Source organism: Triturus cristatus, chromosome 3_1, assembly GCF_964204655.1.
Source record: "Triturus cristatus chromosome 3_1, aTriCri1.1, whole genome shotgun sequence".
Lineage (NCBI taxonomy): Eukaryota > Metazoa > Chordata > Amphibia > Caudata > Salamandridae > Triturus > Triturus cristatus.
Genome location: NC_140583.1, coordinates 1,120,728,271 through 1,120,749,359, shown reverse-complemented (window position 1 = coordinate 1,120,749,359; position 21,089 = coordinate 1,120,728,271). Strand labels below are relative to the sequence as shown.

Here is a 21,089-nt window from a genome sequence, read left to right as displayed (position 1 = left end):
AAAACATTTTTACAAAATATCTTCTTTCTGTTGATCACTGAAAAAACATTTCTCCTTTTCTATGTTTAAACTGCAGCTTTAATTATGTTCTGTGACAGACCTTTAACTTTAGCTGTTGACCCAACAGGAGGAATTATTAACTCAGAACTCAGCTGTAATAACTTATTATAGTTGAACAGGTGAGTCATTGTCTTATTACAGGTAAATACAGGTCAAAACTTAACTGTAGTGAGGAACTTAGAGACATGTTTGTATACAGTGATTGCAGGCTTCCAAGTATTATATTCAAAATGAATGGCTACTAAGAAACTCTTTATTGGAGTGTGAGACTTTTCAAAAATGGTCAGCAGATGTATTAGAAACATTGTAATTCATGCTTTCTGCTTGGAGCCAAACACTTGAAATATGTTGTATGAAAGTTGTGAAAATAAATGACTGAATATCTGGATATATATGAAACAATCACTTGGGGGCCAATTACGATGTCGGTCAGAGTTGCCTCCGACTGACACCCTCGTGAATTTGGGACTGACCGACCTCTGGTTGGTCAGAACTGTCAGTCAAAAGCTTTCTGACCCACATCATCATCTGCGCCTTAGTCTCAAGTAGAATTGAGATATACCATTATCAGTTCTTAGCTATTAGAGAAGCATATTTGTGTTATCTACACCTATTCAGTATGTATACTTAACACCTTCCTGACCTAAATGTATGGCACCTAAATCTATATGGGATAAATAGCATAACCTGACTAGAAAATGTCCTAATCAAAGTTTTTTTTTAAATAGATAATGAGATAATTAATAAATTGTATATTACGCCATAATCAGTAAAATAATGTAACAATTTGGAAAACAAAAATATATAAACAACTTTGAATTTCATGACAAGTGACCCAGGGTGATATTGCCCAAGTGTCATGGAGCCTCGTCTGACCACCATTGTAAAAGACAAATGCTTTTACGTGGACAGAAGTCTATAAATAATTATCAGAAAAGAAACGAGTGTCTATCTCAGCTATCATTTTTACTGAAAGTTTTAAAGTACAGGCAATACTTGGGTTTCAGCTTTATATATAAGAAATATTGCATCTAATGTTCACTAGTAAGATCATAAATTGCTGTTATGCTACAAAGGTGTATATTTGGTCATGATTCTAGCTTTAGTCATACTTTCCTGAAATTAACAGACATTTCTGCAGTGGAAAGTGATACATGTTCTGATTTCACAACATACAACTTAGGGGCCGATTCCGATCCTGGAAAAACCGGGAACGAACCGTCGGTCGGAGCGTTTTCTCCGTCCGACTCGTACCCGGGAAAAAAACATTACAAACATGCAAGTACGATTCGCACGGAAACACCATTTCCGTACGAATCGTAAAAAACACTGACCGACGAAAAAATACATACCAATGTGATCCGGGACAGCGCCGACGTGACGTCGGGACGCATTCAGGCTGCGTTTCACGAACCAGGAAGTACAATTCGAACCGACAGCAGTCCGGACGGCAATATTTTTACGGCACCCAAAAATTGCCGGAAAAGCGAAGTACGCTGCGATGCGAGCGGAATTGGGGGCCCGGTACGCGCCGTACCCCCCCCAGGCCCCCCGTATGTACGCACCGAACACCCACCCAGGCCGCGGATGGATGCGCCGTACCCCTAGCCCCCCCGAGGGATGGACGCGCCGTACCCCTAGCCGCCCCGTGTATGTACGGAGCGTACCCCCACCCCACCCCCGTATGTACGGTGCAGACCCCCACCCCACCCCCCGTATGTACGGTGCGGATCCCCACCCCACCCCCCCGTATGTACGGTGCGGACCCCCACCCCACCCCCCGTATGTACGGTGTGGACCCCCCACCCCAACCTCCGTATGTATGGTGCAGACCCCCACCCCACCCCCCCATATGTATGGAGCGGACCCCCACCCCCCGTATGTACGGTGCGGACCCCCACCCCACCCCCCCCGTATGTACGGTGCGGACCCCCACCCCACCCCCCGTATGTACGGTGCAGACCCCCATGCCCCGTATGTATGGTGCGGACCCCCAGCACGTAGGGGGTACGCACAGGACATACGGGGGTGGGGTGGGGGTACGCACTGGACATACGGGGGTGGGGTGGGGGTACGCACCGTACATACGGGGGTGGGGGTATGCACCGGACATACAGGGGGTGGGGTGGGGGTCTGCACCATACATACGGGGGTGGGGTGGGGGTCTGCACAGTACATACGGGGGGTGGGGTGTGGGTACGCTCCGTGCATACACGGGGGGCTGGTAGGACAGCACGTCCATCCGCGGGGGGCTGGGGGGATGGCGCGTCCATCCGCGGGGGGGCTGGGGGTACGGCGCGTCAATCCACGGGGGGCTGGGGGGACAGCGCATACATACGGGGGGCTGGGGGGTACGGCGCGTACATACAGGGGGCTGGGGGGATGGCACATACATACGGGGGGCTGGGGGGACAGCACTTCCATACGGGGGGCTGGAGGGGGGCGGCGCGTATGCAGGCACATGTCTCCATGGTTGCTATTGAAGTTCGCTCCGTGCGATGTTTTTTCCATACGGTTGTACATTCGGACGGACGGGATGGATCGTACTTGCGCGCTCGGACTTCAGTTTTCCGATTCGTACGTAAAATCGTCCGGGGACGTGTCGGACACTTTTTCCGACCCGAGGACGTGTGGGGGAATTTTCCCAATGCGATTCGTATGTATTTTTTCCCATGCGAATCGTACTTGCCAGTTTGTACGGTACTTGTACGATTCGGACGGAAAAAAATCCGGATACGATTCGTACGGGGAACATTTTTCCAGGATCGGAATCGGCCCCTAACTGTCATGTGTATAATTTTTCATCAGCAATCTAGATACTGCAAGCACAAAGACAACAACCATTTGCAAAGCCACCGGTCTTCATGTTGCACAGAGGTATGACACAAAGCAAATGCACTTTTGCGCATGCCCTTGTTTGCATGCATTAGCAATTTAAAGCCAGACCTTTTAGTTTTGCTAATACCTATTCTTGGGCAGGTTGTTGATAACATACAAGAATAGGCAGATAAGTTGTTATGGTGGACTCATTCATGGATACCCCCCTGATTAGTTTTTTCATTGCAGATCTTCATTCCCTCGCCTCAGCTTAAAACCTGGTGATTCAGCCATATAAATCAATCTTCAACTTTTATTACAGCCATGATACAATTGTTACAAGGGACTTCAGGTTGTTGAAGATATGCCCTGCAAGAAGCAAATAGTTTGTACATGTTTGTGTTGTGATGCCCATTTAGTTGAGGACTCTTGGTAAAATGTTGTTACTCATGTGCCTCAAAACCTGAACCTTGGCTCCTCTCCCTTTTACCTCTGAAGCGCTGATATTTCTTGCATTTAGTATTACTAGGCTCATGAATGCGAAAGAAATATCAGAATGGAGGTCTCCAGTCTTTCAAGAAATGGTGGAAGCATTTTTTGGAATCTAATGCCCTCAAACACAGTTTGACTGCAAGAATCAGAAGTCTTTCCTGGGAAAATGATAACTCTACTGCTGACATAACTTAGTTCCTCAAAACTTGCCCCCTTTACCTGGTTTGCAGTTACGGCTTGTGTCCGGGCGGAGTGGCGGGGCAGGGAAGGGCGGGTGGGCAATGGATGACAAATAACAAAGGAGAAAAAATACCTGCTGCATCACTGCATCTCTGATCTTCTGCTCCATCCTCACCTGCACAGGCCCCCAGAATACCCTGCAGCCAATCTTGACGCTGCTCTCATGCTACTGGCATGCTGCTAGCAGTTTGAAAACAGCATCAGGATTGGCCAGAGCACCAATGATGTGCGCTCCCAGTAAGACTGGGAGCTTGTGCTTGCTGTCTTCTACACAGCAATGCAGCTCGGGTTGGAGATAGCTTCAGTGTGCATGTCAGTTTGGCCGTCCTGAGATGTCCAGCCAAACCCACAAGTGCACTGACAACAGTGAAGTGCCCACCACTCCCCCTCCATGATGGCCCCCAATTAGGCCTCGCCCCCAAGACTTGGCTATTGATAGAAAAATCAAACGATAATAAACACTTTCTTTATCGTTTTCTTTTTAAAATGTTGAGGCTGGTAGAGGGTTCGCCGTAGCAGAGGAGCAGCCACTGCTTTTTTGACTACTATTTATTTTTCTCCTAGATTACCCCTTTCTTTTCTCTATCTTGTTTCTGCATTTTCATTTTCCTTCTCTTTATCCTGTCCAGCTCTGGGCCCCAAATGGTTATGTGCATAATGGAGTTTTAGTTCTATTTCAATTTCCAAGCAATGTTTTTAAAAAGCTAGTCGAAAATTAGGTTGATGATAATTCATGAAGCAACTGATATGTTCCAGCAGCACTTGAATTCATATTCCCACATTAATAGAGTAAGCAATTGCACAAATGGTGTTACATAAATGTGTAGCTTTTCATTACCATTCATTTTTGTCTGAATCACAGTTGCAAAAGTGTCTCAGGTCCAAACAACTTTCCTCCAGTCCACATGAGCATTGTTTGATTCCAGGAAGTGATCCACCCCAGTAAGTTTGTTTTTCTCCAGACCGGCTAATCCACCATGTAAACGGAGTCCCACCTGCAGGAGAACGAAACATATTATAAAATGTAATGTTTATGTACCTAAGAAGATAGGAAAAGGGAAATTTGAGTTATTTGGAGACATTAGCCAATTCATGATTTAATTTTCAAAATAATAGACATACATTTGCGAGGTACTCTGGCCGTTTTCAGCTTATTCTTCACCAATCATTCCTTTATGGCCGCAGTCTTGAGATTTGTAGTGTAGATATTAGGAGTTTACGCTATGGCCCTTATTATAAGTTAGGCAAAATAGGGTGCAGTATTCACCTTACAAGGTAAATACCATTATCCTGGAGTGAGGTATTTAACTTTTCTGGAGAATACTCCCTGTTATGTGTTTTCAACTTGCAAATGAGGCATAATATGCAGAATCGGTACGGTAGACATCATTTCAAATATTTAGCCTTTTTTACAAGCCTTTGGAGGTTTAACCTCCAGCTACAATCTATCAAGGGAAAACAACAAGGGTGTGAAAAATTACAACACAAATTGTAATTCCAATCCCTATGCAAACAAGTGTTTGTATGGGGATCTGAGTTTCGTCCTGAACTTGTAATGAGGGCAAATGTAGATGGTATGTTCTTGATGGATTACACTATAATAGGCCTTTACCAAATGATTGTTTCCCTACAGACCTCTTGTGACACTAATAAATTGGCCATTAATACTAACAAAATAAGAGAAATTGTCATTGGTGAAAAAGAATAGATTTTTCAGTCGCTTTCAGGAAGGCAGTTGTGCAAATTTATAGAGATTACCCCAGAACTGTCAGGTTTTTGGGATTATCTCATAGATGGATGCAATATACTGTGGGAAAGTAACTCCACTCATATGCTTACGAAATGTTGATGCAAAATGGGAGTATGGGCTTTGATCTTAGAAAGTAAATGTTTACGCAAATTCGTCTGCCTAGCAACTCTATGCTGAAACTCTTTAGTTAGACTTAGGTTGACCTAAAACTGGTACAGTCTAACCTGTTGAGGTAGATCCATGCTTTAGGAAGAAGTCAAGACGAGAAAATTTAATGTATGTCAGAATTTGTATATATACATAGGGGAGTATTTACAAGGATCCTACGCCACCGCTGCATCAGTGCAGACACATATTTACGAGGCCACACAAAGCCACTTTACATGGCTTTCATAGCCTCGTAGATCTGGAGTAAGGCAAAGCAGTCCAAGTCACTGCATTGCCTTACTATGCATCAAAGAGGCATTCCATGGGCATTGCAGTGGGTATTCCCACGCAACACCCATGGATTTTAACACATTCCTAGATTTACAAGGACTTGTAAAACTGGGAATGCATCAAAAGCCTATGACTCCCCAGGGGAGACTAACAACGAGAAATATCTATATTTATCCTAGTTTTGTTCCACTTTCTGTTTCCTGCATTCTGCAGTACACATAGGGGGAACATGCCTCCATTGATTGTTTTTGTGCAGGAAGGTGTCCATTACTACACAAAAAACACTCATTCATACAATGCAATCTCCCTTTCATCATTGTGCAAGGGTGCCTACGTTGGTACTAGACAGTCAACTGTGCGCCAGCACAAAGGAAAGGGCAGGGATGCGCATATTGTTGAATATATGACACACCCCTGATATTTCCTTATGGCGTAGCGTGGTGCAGCAACCTGGCTTGAGGTGCAGCGTTGGGTTAGTTTGTTGCAATTAGGCACCATATTGTCTCCTGAATATCATTAACACACAAATCGTCCCATTGTCAATATTTTCGTTTGCAATATTTTGAACATGATATCTATATCTGTCTATAATCTGTAGATGATATTCCGGTACCAAACAAAAAACAATAATTGACAAAGTTAATAGATCTGTCGCTGGCTACCACACGTTTGTCTCTGCACAAGTAAACTACTTTACACACATTTCTGTTCGGTAAAAAATTGAAAGCAGAACCCAACAAAAATCGAGCACAGCTTGTCAACCAGTGCTTGTGTTGTAAGGTGGTAGCTCTGCAGCACAGTGCTCCATAAAACATGGATCCCACATAGACAAGTTAATATGGGAGTAAATTCGCTCTGCGAAAACATGCATGCAGGCTTTTCCTTTTAAAAAAGCACAATCTGCCACTAAAAGTAGAATCTGAAGAAAATCTGCGAAGGAGCACTTGGTTATGATTTTGAAGGAGCACTTCATAAATCACAAACTTTGAAGTACTGTACCTCTTCAGGGCACTTAAGAAGGAGTTCAAGGCTATCAGCCAGTGCTCATTTTCCCATACAATATAAGTGGTACTTGAAAATGTTAGTAGTTACTAATATAATCATACCGAAGTGGAATCAGTGAATGTTTCTGCTCAATTAACAGAGGAGATTATTTTCCAAAACACTAAATTGTAAACTGTAAAAGAACAAGCCTTTTAAAACAAACCTATACTTTCAAAAAGATAGGTATGTTCCAGTAGCAGTCTTCTTTTTCATTCATATTTATTCATATGTGTCAGTAAGGCGATGCTATATTTTTCTACATTTTTAATATTGTATGTTCAAGCTGGTTATTAGGTCAGCACTTCGTAGGCTTACGGTTGAGATTGTTGGTCTTTTTTTACTGATTTTATTCGGTGCTTCGCTCTTTTAAATAAAGTCTTTTTCACTTATCTTTTTAGGTTGAGAATCTTACCTACTTGCTGTCCCTTGACTCTCCGGTCTGCTGCGAGTGTTCATTCAGTTCGAGCGGAGAGAGTTCTATGGTGGTATTTCATTTAATCTCTGTTCCCTTAGCTGGCCACCATTTTTAGGAGTTTGTGGTTCAGCTTTTCTGAGCTTCCGGTTGATTAGGGATGTATTGCAATGGAAACCCAGGCATGGAGCAGACGGGCACAGCAAGCGTGCCAAAGGCAAGCCTGTTAGCGCCCGTCCTTGCCGGGACGACACCAGGTAGCAGGACCCCGGCCCAATCGATCAAATATACAAGAGAAGAATTGCAGGTCATACAGAAAGCTGCTAATTTGAGCCTTTGTTAACCCCATAACCTATGCTCTAATTTAGAGTGTTACAATTGTCAAACCTGCAACTATGATTTAAAAGACATGTATACAGATCAGCAAGGTCTCTTTAGGTTCTTAGAAGCCCCTACTGGGACAACAGAGAGGCAAGCTTTAGGGAGGAAGTTACATGTATACTACTCAACGGAAGGTCCCTTATTAAACATAAATACGAATTTGCAGACTTTATGATTCAACACAATCTAGATATTGCCTTTCTTACTGAGATATCGGCACATTGTTTTTCCGACCGGGACATTAACATTGCTATACCAACGGAATATAACATTGAAAGACTGGACAGAATAGATAAGAAAGGAGGGGGCCGTGATTGTATTTTGCAGGCCAATTAAGGCTACTTTTCAGCCCATATTCCATCTGGACTGTGAAGCACTGGGTTTTATCCTGAAACTGAAAAACAGATTCATTTTTCAGGGACTATTAGTTTATCGTCCACATGGCCCGGAGGCCAATTCTATTAATAAAATTGAAGACTTCATGGAATTGCATTGTATTGTAAGCGGTCTTGTATAGCGCGTAGTTACCCTCGGGCATCCCAGCGCTTGATCAGCCATACCCTGGCCAAGAACACAGAGAGCACATCAAAGAGGAAACAGGTAAGTTTTCAACAATTTCCGGAAGCGAAGGGTGCCAGTTTCTGAACGCAACTCCAGCGGGAGCGCGTTCCAAAGGGTAGCGATGTGCACTGCGAATCTTCTGCCGCCCGTACGGGCTTTATACACCCTAGGGACCTTGAGTAGGGATTTCTGGTCCGAGCGCAGGATTCTGGAAGCTTTATAGGGTACCACCAGCTTAGATAAAATAGGGGGGCCCTTACCCTGCAGGACTTTGTGGGCTATACAGAGGGACTTAAACTTGACCCTCTCCCGCACTGGGAGCCAATGCAAAGTCTTCAAGGCTGGTTTAGCTGACTGCCTCCTAGGAGCATTGGTCAGTTACCTGGCCGCGGCATTTTGCACTTGTTGGAGCTTGCTCAGCGTGGCTTCTGGGGCGCCAAGGAAGATCGCATTGCAGTAATCTAGCCTTGATATAATCAGCCCCTGAATAAGTAGCTTCCTGGAGGTAGGGGGGAGGAGGGGCAGGACTTTGTGGGCAGAGCGAAGAAGCCCGAAGCAGATCCCTGCCGTTTTCTTGGCCTGCGTCTTAAAAGAGAGATCCTGCTCCAGCCAGACTCCCAGGCTCTTAATCTCCTGTTTGGAGCAGGGGAGGTCTCCCAGGCAGCTAGGCCAGCTGGACATAGGAAGAGGGGGGGCCTTATGCCCTAGTAACATAATTTCAGTTTTTGAGCCGTTGAGTTTCAACGCTGAGTCGCACATCCAAGTGTATACCTGGGACAGGCATTGGTGCAATACATCCGGGGTCTTCACCAATTGGGAGAGAGCCACCACCAATTGAGTGTCATCGGCATAGCTGACGATTTTTATCCCAAATGGTGCCACCACATCCTCCAGGGGGGCCATATACACATTAAATAGTGTGGGACTCAGAGAGGAGCCCTGTGGTACCCCACACTGGAGGGGGATAGGATAAGACCGCGCACTACCTTCCCAGACCTGATAGGTTCGGCCCGAGAGAAAGGAACGAAGCCACTGCAACACAACACCACTTACTCCCACATTGGACAGCCGTTGGATCAACACTTGATGGTTAACAGTGTCGAAAGCAGCGCTAAGGTCCAGAAGGATCACTGCCACTGACCCCCCCGAATCTAGAATGCTTCTGGCTTCGTCCACAACTGCCAAGAGGGCGGTGTCGGTGCCATGACCTGGACGGAAGCCGGTTTGAGTTTCTCGAAGCAGCCCGTTGGACTCCAGAAAGCTGGACAGTTGATAATTAACCAGCCTTTCTGCGATCTTACCAAGTCCCGGCAGCAGAGAAATGGGCCTGAAGTTAGCCAAGTCCGAGGAATCCAGACTAGGCTTTTTCAGGAGAGCCTTCACAACAGCTCTTTTCCAACCTGGTGGTACCACCCCTTGAGTGAGGGAAAGATTGATGAGGTTCGTGATTGGGGCCGTGATGACAGAGGCCACTTGTTTCAGGAACCTCATTGGAGCAGGGTCTTCTGGCGAGCCGCTCTTTATAGAGCTAAGTTCCTTTATCACTTCCGGCTCAGATATCCGGTCAAAGGAGTCAAATAGAACGTGTGCACCTCTTCCTTGATTCACTACCTAAATGTTCTATGGGGCCCGAGGTAGCAGAGAAAGAATATTCTCGATTTTAAGGTGGAAGTAGTCCGCGAGTTCCCTACACTTCTCCGCGGGATTGTCATGAGTGACTGGTGGCTCAGGGATTTTGAGAAGCTCCTTAACTACTTTGAAGGTCTCTCTAGAAGAGTTGGACGCGCTAGTAATTTTTTCCTCGAAAAATTTGGCCTTAGTAACGCGGAGGGCTTTCTTATACATCCTCATGGCTGCACGATAGTTCTCTCGACTGGCCACCTCCCAGTCCCTTCTCCAGGTCCTCTCCAGCTTCTTACAATTTCTCCTAAGGGTGCGCAGCTCTGCAGTGTACCATGGGGCCGAGCCCATTCTGCTCCGACTCTTAACCACTCTCTTTTTAGGCAAGATGGCATCTAGGGAGTTGGTCAACCATTGATCAAAGGCCAAGTCGGCCGTTGATGGATCATCGGCCAGGGGAGGGTAGGAGCTCTGAAGCTGCGCCGTCCAACTTTCAAGTGAGAGTTTAGACCAGGAAAAGATCGGGTCGAGAAGATGTCCTTTAGTGTGAGAAGCTCCCTGATTGCTAAGGGTCAGGTTGTGAGCTTTCAAGTCACAGCCCAGGTCCGTGGCTATTGAATCTGAAGGATCATTAAAATGGAGATTTAAATCCCCCAGCACCATAAAATTGGTGGTAGTAGAGGCCAGCAGCATAACAGTTTCCATGAGGGAGTTAATGAAGTACCCCAGTGGACCTGGAGGACGATATATTAGCAGACCCGAAACTGTCGTGGTAGGGGAGATCCGTAAAGCGAACTGGCAACTTTCACAGTCCTGTATCTCGCTATTTTGGGCCCTGCATACAAACACATCTCTATAAATGATGGCTATGCCTCCCCCTCGGCCTGAGGGTCGATCCAAATTGTAGATGAGAAAGCCTGAGGGGAGGGCGCGTACCATGTCCGCCCCTGAATTGGGCGTAATCCAGGTTTCTGTTAATCATGCGTGAATCACTCTAGCTTTACTCTAGTTTAATGTTGAAGAATTGAGGGACATTCTTTCCAATACATAACCAGCTCTAGATAGCAAAGTGAATAATGCAGTAATTAATCACACTGACTGGTTAAGCTCGGCAAAACTGAGGCTGGTGCCTAAATAAATAGTAAAAAGCTATAGGAAAAATCCATCAGCTCCATGGTTGTCACTAGAACTAAAAGCTTTTCAAGTGAAATGCAGGCATCAAGAACCTTTGTGGAGGAAAGAATACTGTCCAAATGAAAGGGCCAAATACAAAGAATTACTTGCACATTATACGGGTCTAATTATAGCAGCCAATACAAAATTTTTCTCAGAAAAAATTAGCTCAGCAAAAACATAAATGGGGAACTTTTTAAAACAGTTAGATCCGTGTCAAAATGGAATAATCATCGTGCTTTTAGTCCAGATGAAGCTTTTTGTAATAAGCTAGCAGACTACTTTCAGTCCAAAGTCAACTTCATTTTTCAAACTTTTTCACCTTCTCAAAATATATTAAGTACAGGGGATGCTTTAATCTATGCTATGAAGTTAGAGCTACAGCAAACCTCGAGTCCCCAAGCTAATGCACAATTTGGATGTTTTTCTCCTTTCACTAAGGAAAAAAAATAGTTTTTTCAATCTCTTTAAAGCTAGGACTCCATCGGATCCTTGTCCACCTCTGGTTCTTAATCAAGTAGCGAGTGCAGTTGCCGGTCCCCTCTGGGATTTATTGAATGCTATACTGACCACAGGGCAATTTCCGAATGTGTAGTAAGATGCATCCATTCTTCCATTGGTGAAAAAACCCTCTTTGGATCCAATCAAGGTGGAAAGCTATAGACCCATATCCTGCCTACCTCTCCCTTCTAAAATACTAGAGAAGGCAATGAACGAGAACATTTGAGCTTTTCTGGATGCTAACCTGTTGCATGATTCATCACAGTACAGCTTTAGAGCTAATCATTGCACATAATCGGCCTATGTAGCAGCCTCAGAGGAACTAAGAATGGTAATCGACAAGGGTGGCAAAGCTGCATTGATTTTATTGGATCTATCTGCCGCTTGTGATACGGTTCACCATTCATGCCTCGTTAAGCGCCTCCATCTGCTGGCTTTAGAAACTCGGCACTAACCTTGCTGAACATATTCTTGAGTAAAAGACAACAGCAGGTTGAGATGGAGGACCGGAGTTTGTCATCTTTCTCCCTTCCCTGTGGTGTTCCCAAAGGGGTCTTTCCTCAGCCCCACACTGTTTATTATCCATGTTATGCCCCTTATTAACCTCATTCACAGCTTAGGTTTAGCAGTATTTTCTTACACCAGTGATATTCAGATAGTGGTGTCTATTTCATCTGATGTAAATAAGGAGGCACGGAATTCTTGCAACTGTATGACTCAAGTTGCAATTTGGAAGCAGAATAATTGTCTAAAATTTAATTCTGAAAAACCAAAGTGCTGTTTTTTGGTAAAGAGGCCACCTTCTGGAATGAGCTGTGGTGGCCATCGACCTTAGGCACTTTACCTGTCCCGGTCCAGAATGCAAGAAATCTGTGAGTCATTTTTGATACAAATTCATCCTTTTCTGAGGAAATAAATGCAGTCACACCTTCAGGTTTCTTTGTGTTGAAGGTTTTGAAGAAAATCTTTCAGTTTACCCCCTTTGACCTGCAAAAAACAGTGTTAACAGCTCTTATTTTCTCAAAGCTGGACTGCTGTAATGCCCTGTATTTAGGCACTCATAAATGTGTGGTTAGGAAACTGCAGTCTTTGCAAAATGCAGCGGCAAGAGTGCTGTTGAAAATCCCCAAGTTTACATCTATATCCCAATCATTGCAGGGTCTCCACTGGTTTTCAGTGAGAAAAAGGATTGTCTTTAAGTTCATGTGCCTGGTCCGTAAGTCCCTTTATCGGACAGGTGAAAAATATTTTCAGGACCGGGTCTCCTGGTGCTCGCCGAGCAGGAACCTCAGATCTAGCTCCTCACAAACCATCAATATTCCGAGATCAATCAAAGCTAGGATGGGGAGGCAGTGCTTTTTCCATCTGTGCTGAAAAATTGTGGAACTCTTTGCCTCCTATCCTACATCTTTAACCATCCCTGATGCAATTTAGGAAGCAGTTCAAGACCAGGGGCAGCTCCTCTGCTATGGCGTCACTAACAACATGTATGTGAAGCACATTGCAACAGTAAACAACAAGGGTGAATATGCTGTCTAAAATGAGGAAGTACTTGCAGTTTCTTTAGCCACACACTGATTTGATGATCACATTTTGAAAAGGCTGACCATTAATACTAACAAAATAAGAGAAATTGTCATTGGTGAAAAAGACTAGATTTTTCAGTCGCTTTCAGGAAGGCAGTTGTGCAAATTTATAGAGATTACCCCAGAACTGTCAGGTTTTTGGGATTATCTCATAGATGGATGCAATATACTGTGGGAAAGTAACTCCACTCATATGCTTACGAAATGTTGATGCAAAATGGGAGTATGGGCTTTGATCTTAGAAAGTAAATGTTTACGCAAATTCGTCTGCCTAGCAACTCTATGCTGAAACTCTTTAGTTAGACTTAGGTTGACCTAAAACTGGTACAGTCTAACCTGTTGAGGTAGATCCATGCTTTAGGAAGAAGTCAAGACGAGAAAATTTAATGTATGTCAGAATTTGTATATATACATAGGGGAGTATTTACAAGGATCCTACGCCACCGCTGCATCAGTGCAGACACATATTTACGAGGCCACACAAAGCCACTTTACATGGCTTTCATAGCCTCGTAGATCTGGAGTAAGGCAAAGCAGTCCAAGTCACTGCATTGCCTTACTCTGTATCAAAGAGGCATTCCATGGGCATTGCAGTGGGTATTCCCACGCAACACCCATGGATTTTAACACATTCCTAGATTTACAAGGACTTGTAAAACTGGGAATGCATCAAAAGCCTATGACTCCCCAGGGGAGACTAACAACGAGAAATATCTATATTTATCCTAGTTTTGTTCCACTTTCTGTTTCCTGCATTCTGCAGTACACATAGGGGGAACATGCCTCCATTGATTGTTTTTGTGCAGGAAGGTGTCCATTACTACACAAAAAACACTCATTCATACAATGCAATCTCCCTTTCATCATTGTGCAAGGGTGCCTACGTTGGTACTAGACAGTCAACTGTGCGCCAGCACAAAGGAAAGGGCAGGGATGCGCATATTGTTGAATATATGACACACCCCTGATATTTCCTTATGGCGTAGCGTGGTGCAGCAACCTGGCTTGAGGTGCAGCGTTGGGTTAGTTTGTTGCAATTAGGCACCATATTGTCTCCTGAATATCATTAACACACAAATCGTCCCATTGTCAATATTTTCGTTTGCAATATTTTGAACATGATATCTATATCTGTCTATAATCTGTAGATGATATTCCGGTACCAAACAAAAAACAATAATTGACAAAGTTAATAGATCTGTCGCTGGCTACCACACGTTTGTCTCTGCACAAGTAAACTACTTTACACACATTTCTGTTCGGTAAAAAATTGAAAGCAGAACCCAACAAAAATCGAGCACAGCTTGTCAACCAGTGCTTGTGTTGTAAGGTGGTAGCTCTGCAGCACAGTGAATCTAGAATGCTTCTGGCTTCGTCCACAACTGCCAAGAGGGCGGTGTCGGTGCCATGACCTGGACGGAAGCCGGTTTGAGTTTCTCGAAGCAGCCCGTTGGACTCCAGAAAGCTGGACAGTTGATAATTAACCAGCCTTTCTGCGATCTTACCAAGTCCCGGCAGCAGAGAAATGGGCCTGAAGTTAGCCAAGTCCGAGGAATCCAGACTAGGCTTTTTCAGGAGAGCCTTCACAACAGCTCTTTTCCAACCTGGTGGTACCACCCCTTGAGTGAGGGAAAGATTGATGAGGTTCGTGATTGGGGCCGTGATGACAGAGGCCACTTGTTTCAGGAACCTCATTGGAGCAGGGTCTTCTGGCGAGCCGCTCTTTATAGAGCTAAGTTCCTTTATCACTTCCGGCTCAGATATCCGGTCAAAGGAGTCAAATAGAACGTGTGCACCTCTTCCTTGGTTCACTACCTAAATGTTCTATGGGGCCCGAGGTAGCAGAGAAAGAATATTCTCGATTTTAAGGTGGAAGTAGTCCGCGAGTTCCCTACACTTCTCCGCGGGATTGTCATGAGTGACTGGTGGCTCAGGGATTTTGAGAAGCTCCTTAACTACTTTGAAGGTCTCTCTAGAAGAGTTGGACGCGCTAGTAATGTTTTCCTCGAAAAATTTGGCCTTAGTAACGCGGAGGGCTTTCTTATACATCCTCATGGCTGCACGATAGTTCTCTCGACTGGCCACCTCCCAGTCCCTTCTCCAGGTCCTCTCCAGCTTCTTACAATTTCTCCTAAGGGTGCGCAGCTCTGCAGTGTACCATGGGGCCGAGCCCATTCTGCTCCGACTCTTAACCACTCTCTTTTTAGGCAAGATGGCATCTAGGGAGTTGGTCAACCATTGATCAAAGGCCAAGTCGGCCGTTGATGGATCATCGGCCAGGGGAGGGTAGGAGCTCTGAAGCTGCGCCGTCCAACTTTCAAGTGAGAGTTTAGACCAGGAAAAGATCGGGTCGAGAAGATGTCCTTTAGTGTGAGAAGCTCCCTGATTGCTAAGGGTCAGGTTGTGAGCTTTCAAGTCACAGCCCAGGTCCGTGGCTATTGAATCTGAAGGATCATTAAAATGGAGATTTAAATCCCCCAGCACCATAAAATTGGTGGTAGTAGAGGCCAGCAGCATAACAGTTTCCATGAGGGAGTTAATGAAGTACCCCAGTGGACCTGGAGGACGATATATTAGCAGACCCGAAACTGTCGTGGTAGGGGAGATCCGTAAAGCGAACTGGCAACTTTCACAGTCCTGTATCTCGCTATTTTGGGCCCTGCATACAAACACATCTCTATAAATGATGGCTATGCCTCCCCCTCGGCCTGAGGGTCGATCCAAATTGTAGATGAGAAAGCCTGAGGGGAGGGCGCGTACCATGTCCGCCCCTGAATTGGGCGTAATCCAGGTTTCTGTTAATCATGCGTGAATCACTCTAGCTTTACTCTAGTTTAATGTTGAAGAATTGAGGGACATTCTTTCCAATACATAACCAGCTCTAGATAGCAAAGTGAATAATGCAGTAATTAATCACACTGACTGGTTAAGCTCGGCAAAACTGAGGCTGGTGCCTAAATAAATAGTAAAAAGCTATAGGAAAAATCCATCAGCTCCATGGTTGTCACTAGAACTAAAAGCTTTTCAAGTGAAATGCAGGCATCAAGAACCTTTGTGGAGGAAAGAATACTGTCCAAATGAAAGGGCCAAATACAAAGAATTATACGGGTCTAATTATAGCAGCCAATACAAAATTTTTCTCAGAAAAAATTAGCTCAGCAAAAACATAAATGGGGAACTTTTTAAAACAGTTAGATCCGTGTCAAAATGGAATAATCATCGTGCTTTTAGTCCAGATGAAGCTTTTTGTAATAAGCTAGCAGACTACTTTCAGTCCAAAGTCAACTTCATTTTTCAAACTTTTTCACCTTCTCAAAATATATTAAGTACAGGGGATGCTTTAATCTATGCTATGAAGTTAGAGCTACAGCAAACCTCGAGTCCCCAAGCTAATGCACAATTTGGATGTTTTTCTCCTTTCACTAAGGAAAAAAAATAGTTTTTACAATCTCTTTAAAGCTAGGACTCCATCGGATCCTTGTCCACCTCTGGTTCTTAATCAAGTAGCGAGTGCAGTTGCCGGTCCCCTCTGGGATTTATTGAATGCTATACTGACCACAGGGCAATTTCCGAATATGTAGTAAGATGCATCCATTCTTCCATTGGTGAAAAAACCCTCTTTGGATCCAATCAAGGTGGAAAGCTATAGACCCATATCCTGCCTACCTCTCCCTTCTAAAATACTAGAGAAGGCAATGAACGAGAACATTTGAGCTTTTCTGGATGCTAACCTGTTGCATGATTCATCACAGTACAGCTTTAGAGCTAATCATTGCACATAATCGGCCTATGTAGCAGCCTCAGAGGAACTAAGAATGGTAATCGACAAGGGTGGCAAAGCTGCATTGATTTTATTGGATCTATCTGCCGCTTGTGATACGGTTCACCATTCATGCCTCGTTAAGCGCCTCCATCTGCTGGCTTTAGAAACTCGGCACTAACCTTGCTGAACATATTCTTGAGTAAAAGACAACAGCAGCTTGAGATGGAGGACCGGAGTTTGTCATCTTTCTCCCTTCCCTGTGGTGTTCCCAAAGGGGTCTTTCCTCAGCCCCACACTGTTTATTATCCATGTTATGCCCCTTATTAACCTCATTCACAGCTTAGGTTTAGCAGTATTTTCTTACACCAGTGATATTCAGATAGTGGTGTCTATTTCATCTGATGTAAATAAGGAGGCACGGAATTCTTGCAACTGTATGACTCAAGTTGCAATTTGGAAGCAGAATAATTGTCTAAAATTTAATTCTGAAAAACCAAAGTGCTGTTTTTTGGTAAAGAGGCCACCTTCTGGAATGAGCCGTGGTGGCCATCGACCTTAGGCACTTTACCTGTCCCGGTCCAGAATGCAAGAAATCTGTGAGTCATTTTTGATACAAATTCATCATTTTCTGAGGAAATAAATGCAGTCACACCTTCAGGTTTCTTTGTGTTGAAGGTTTTGAAGAAAATCTTTCAGTTTACCCCCTTTGACCTGCAAAAAACAGTGTTAACAGCTCTTATTTTCTCAAAGCTGGACTGCTGTAATGCCCTGTATTTAGGCACTCATAAATGTGTGGTTAGGAAACTGCAGTCTTTGCAAAATGCAGCGGCAAGAGTGCTGTTGAAAATCCCCAAGTTTACATCTATATCCCAATCATTGCAGGGTCTCCACTGGTTTTCAGTGAGAAAAAGGATTGTCTTTAAGTTCATGTGCCTGGTCCGTAAGTCCCTTTATCGGACAGGTGAAAAATATTTTCAGGACCGGGTCTCCTGGTGCTCGCCGAGCAGGAACCTCAGATCTAGCTCCTCACAAACCATCAATATTCCGAGATCAATCAAAGCTAGGATGGGGAGGCAGTGCTTTTTCCATCTGTGCTGAAAAATTGTGGAACTCTTTGCCTCCTATCCTACATCTTTAACCATCCCTGATGCAATTTAGGAAGCAGTTCAAGACCAGGGGCAGCTCCTCTGCTATGGCGTCACTAACAACATGTATGTGAAGCACATTGCAACAGTAAACAACAAGGGTGAATATGCTGTCTAAAATGAGGAAGTACTTGCAGTTTCTTTAGCCACACACTGATTTGATGATGACATTTGGAAAAGGCTGAGATAAGGAACTATATAATTTAGAGAATATGCATTTTGAAAGAGGAACAAAAAATGAAAGAGTGAAAGGGGTATTGTTGACTCTTCTCCCCACACGGGCCCACCTGAGCAAGAGGAAAGAGATAAAAGCCGTTCTGACTGGCATGAGAAAAGATGTACATACCATGGCATCTGAAACCCTTACACAGAAGTCAGTACATAACTGAGTGAGAGTCACCATCAGCAGTTATGTCTCAGCAGCACTTTTGTTGGATAAAAACAATTAAAAATAAGTATAAAATTAAACAAGGTTCCTGGCAGTCCTGTAAGAATCTTAAAAATATGCCCCTCGCTCATTAAGGTGTTGGATTTGATGGTAGTAGTATAAATGGGTAACAATATTAATTATGCATCACTACCTTATCTTCCGAGAGAGATACTGGCTGACTTTCCACATCCAAATCAGAAACTGAGAAACTACAAAGACATTGAATTGTCTTGTGTCTAATTTAATGATTCTTAATGCCTCCTCATACTCACTAACACCCAATTTGCGACACAATGGTACTATATATTTCTTCTTACTGACTGAAGTTAACAAAGCCTGTACGATAGAGAGGCTGTTATTTCTAGGCACGATAATATTAACAGTTCCAGCATTAGACTTTGCTGGTAGTATTTGATTAGATGTTTCACATTGGGTTTGCTGTCCCCCCTGAGGAATTTAAACTAGGGCTGTTCTTGAGCATAGTTGGCAAAAGATTAATGCTAGCCTCTCCTACAAGGTCTACCCACAAATACAACCCTGTACAAGAGGAGGCTAGTCCCAATGGACCATGAGTCGCAGATCCATAGAGTCTATGTCTATGTAAGTCCAACGTCCCCATATTGTTCATGCTATGTACTGCAGAAACACACTTTGACAATGCAGAAAGTGGAGCACAAAATGAAAGTGATGTCCCTCTTTTGCATGGATGAGTTTCTCACTCAAGTACCTACTTCCCTGGTGCTTGTCCTATTATGGAATATGTGCTGTAGCAGACAACCTCAATGAATAGTCATTGGCTGTACACCAGCCTAGGTGTAATTGCATCAGTATCTGTGTAGGATACCCTTCACAAGATGGATTGGGGGCTGGTATAAATAAAAGCAACTGTGGCCAAGGCCATACTATTTACATTTAAACTAACAATAGCTCTTGATCTCTTGCGGTTATTGTTTTTTGTATTTTATGTAATTTATTATTGCATGTGTTAATTGTGTTGTGCGTTTTAATAGTAAATACCATTGTGTGTATTCGTTGTTATTATTTTGAGGATATAGTTTGGTATTGTATTTAAAATAATATTTGTATTAATGTATGGTATGTATTAAACAATGTAATAAATATGTAAATTGTTTATTAAAATGATATATGGAGATTTTATATTCAATTTAAAAAAAATATTTAGTATAGTTTTGAAACTATTTTTTTTTCTTGAAGTAAATTGGTCTTTTTCTAATGTTGCACAGAGTGGGAGTAGTAAATGTGACCCCTCTGCAATCCAACACTTTACCTACTGTTGCATTGACTGGAGTTGGAATAGTAAAGTTTACCTCTCCGCATTCCAACACTTTGCCTACTGCTGCACTGACATTAGTGGTAATACTAAATTTTACCCCTCCACAATCCAACAATTTCCCTACTGTTGCACGGACTGGAGTAGGGATTGTAAATGGTACCCCTCCGCAATCTAAGACTGTTGCAGTCACAGGAGTGGGAATAGTGGGTTGTTAATTGCCAAGAAAAACAAGCAATATTTAGTCCAAATCTGAGTCAGCGGCAAGAAGCAGGACCAATTCAGACACCACCTTTCATACAACACCAAGTTACTTGGATTCACAATCAACACCAACCTCTGTCTCAAGGACCACACTGCTAAGGAAACAAGGACAGCCTGGTACCATCAGATTGGAGTCAATAATGTCCAAAAAAAACTAAAAACTAAATGACAGACTCAGACCTTCTCATAAATGCACCCAGGATCTGAAACAACATTCCTGTATCTATCAGGGTGTAACAAACTCTGCTTGGAAAAAATCTAAGCGGCAAGAAGCAGGACCAATTCAGACACCACCTTTCATACAACACCAAGTTACTTGGATTCACAATCAACACCAACCTCTGTCTCAAGGACCACACTGCTAAGGAAACAAGGACAGCCTGGTACCATCAGATTGGAGTCAATAATGTCCAAAAAAAACTAAAAACTAAATGACAGACTCAGACCTTCTCATAAATGCACCCAGGATCTGAAACAACATTCCTGTATCTATCAGGGTGTAACAAACTCTGCTTGGAAAAAATCTAAAGTCACACTCACAATGTAGTAACAGTTCACATCTCTGAGAAACCCTGTGCCTCTCCAATCAATCATTGAGACTGCATGAGGCTGTTCAGCAGAAAGGATAAAATTACATCTATGATTTTAATTCCTGCATCAACTTCATAACAACTATTTTAAGGGAGAAAAAAGTACTTTCAAGGCCTGGCTTACATTCCCCCATTCCCCAACTGCCCAATATAAGTAACATAATAGGGAGCTGCGGCCAACAGCCAATAGGTCAAGTAAGATGTGGGTTGAAACAGTTTGGGAACCACCGCTATAATAAATCTGATATAACTATTGTACAATACTCGAGCAGGAACAGGTCTGAACCCTACTTAGCAACAATTATAAATAATACACAAAAAGTAATAAATGAATGAACTAATACATAGAAAGTGAACAATTTCAACACATATCCTTTTCTCTTTTGTAATTTTCAAATGAAGCTAATGCCTTCTTAAAGAAAAGTACTTTAATGGAATTAATGTTTTGGTAGTTCCAGCAAACCTACATCAGCATGTAATCTACTTCAAAGATCAAAATGAATTAATATCCGAGGATTCTGCAATGCTGTC

At 43.5% G+C, this 21,089-nt stretch overlaps 1 protein-coding gene across 1 annotated transcript in view; it reads right to left on the bottom strand.

Moving 5' to 3' along the window:
- LOC146861608 (contactin-associated protein-like 5) overlaps window positions 1-21,089 on the bottom strand; it is a 1,183,739-nt gene that overhangs the window by 294,304 nt on the left and 868,346 nt on the right. Inside the window, exon 14 of the mRNA XM_085646457.1 lies at window positions 4,448-4,604. Coding sequence (XP_085502583.1) covers window positions 4,448-4,604 — 157 coding nt within the window. The remainder of the gene's footprint in view (window positions 1-4,447; window positions 4,605-21,089) is intronic.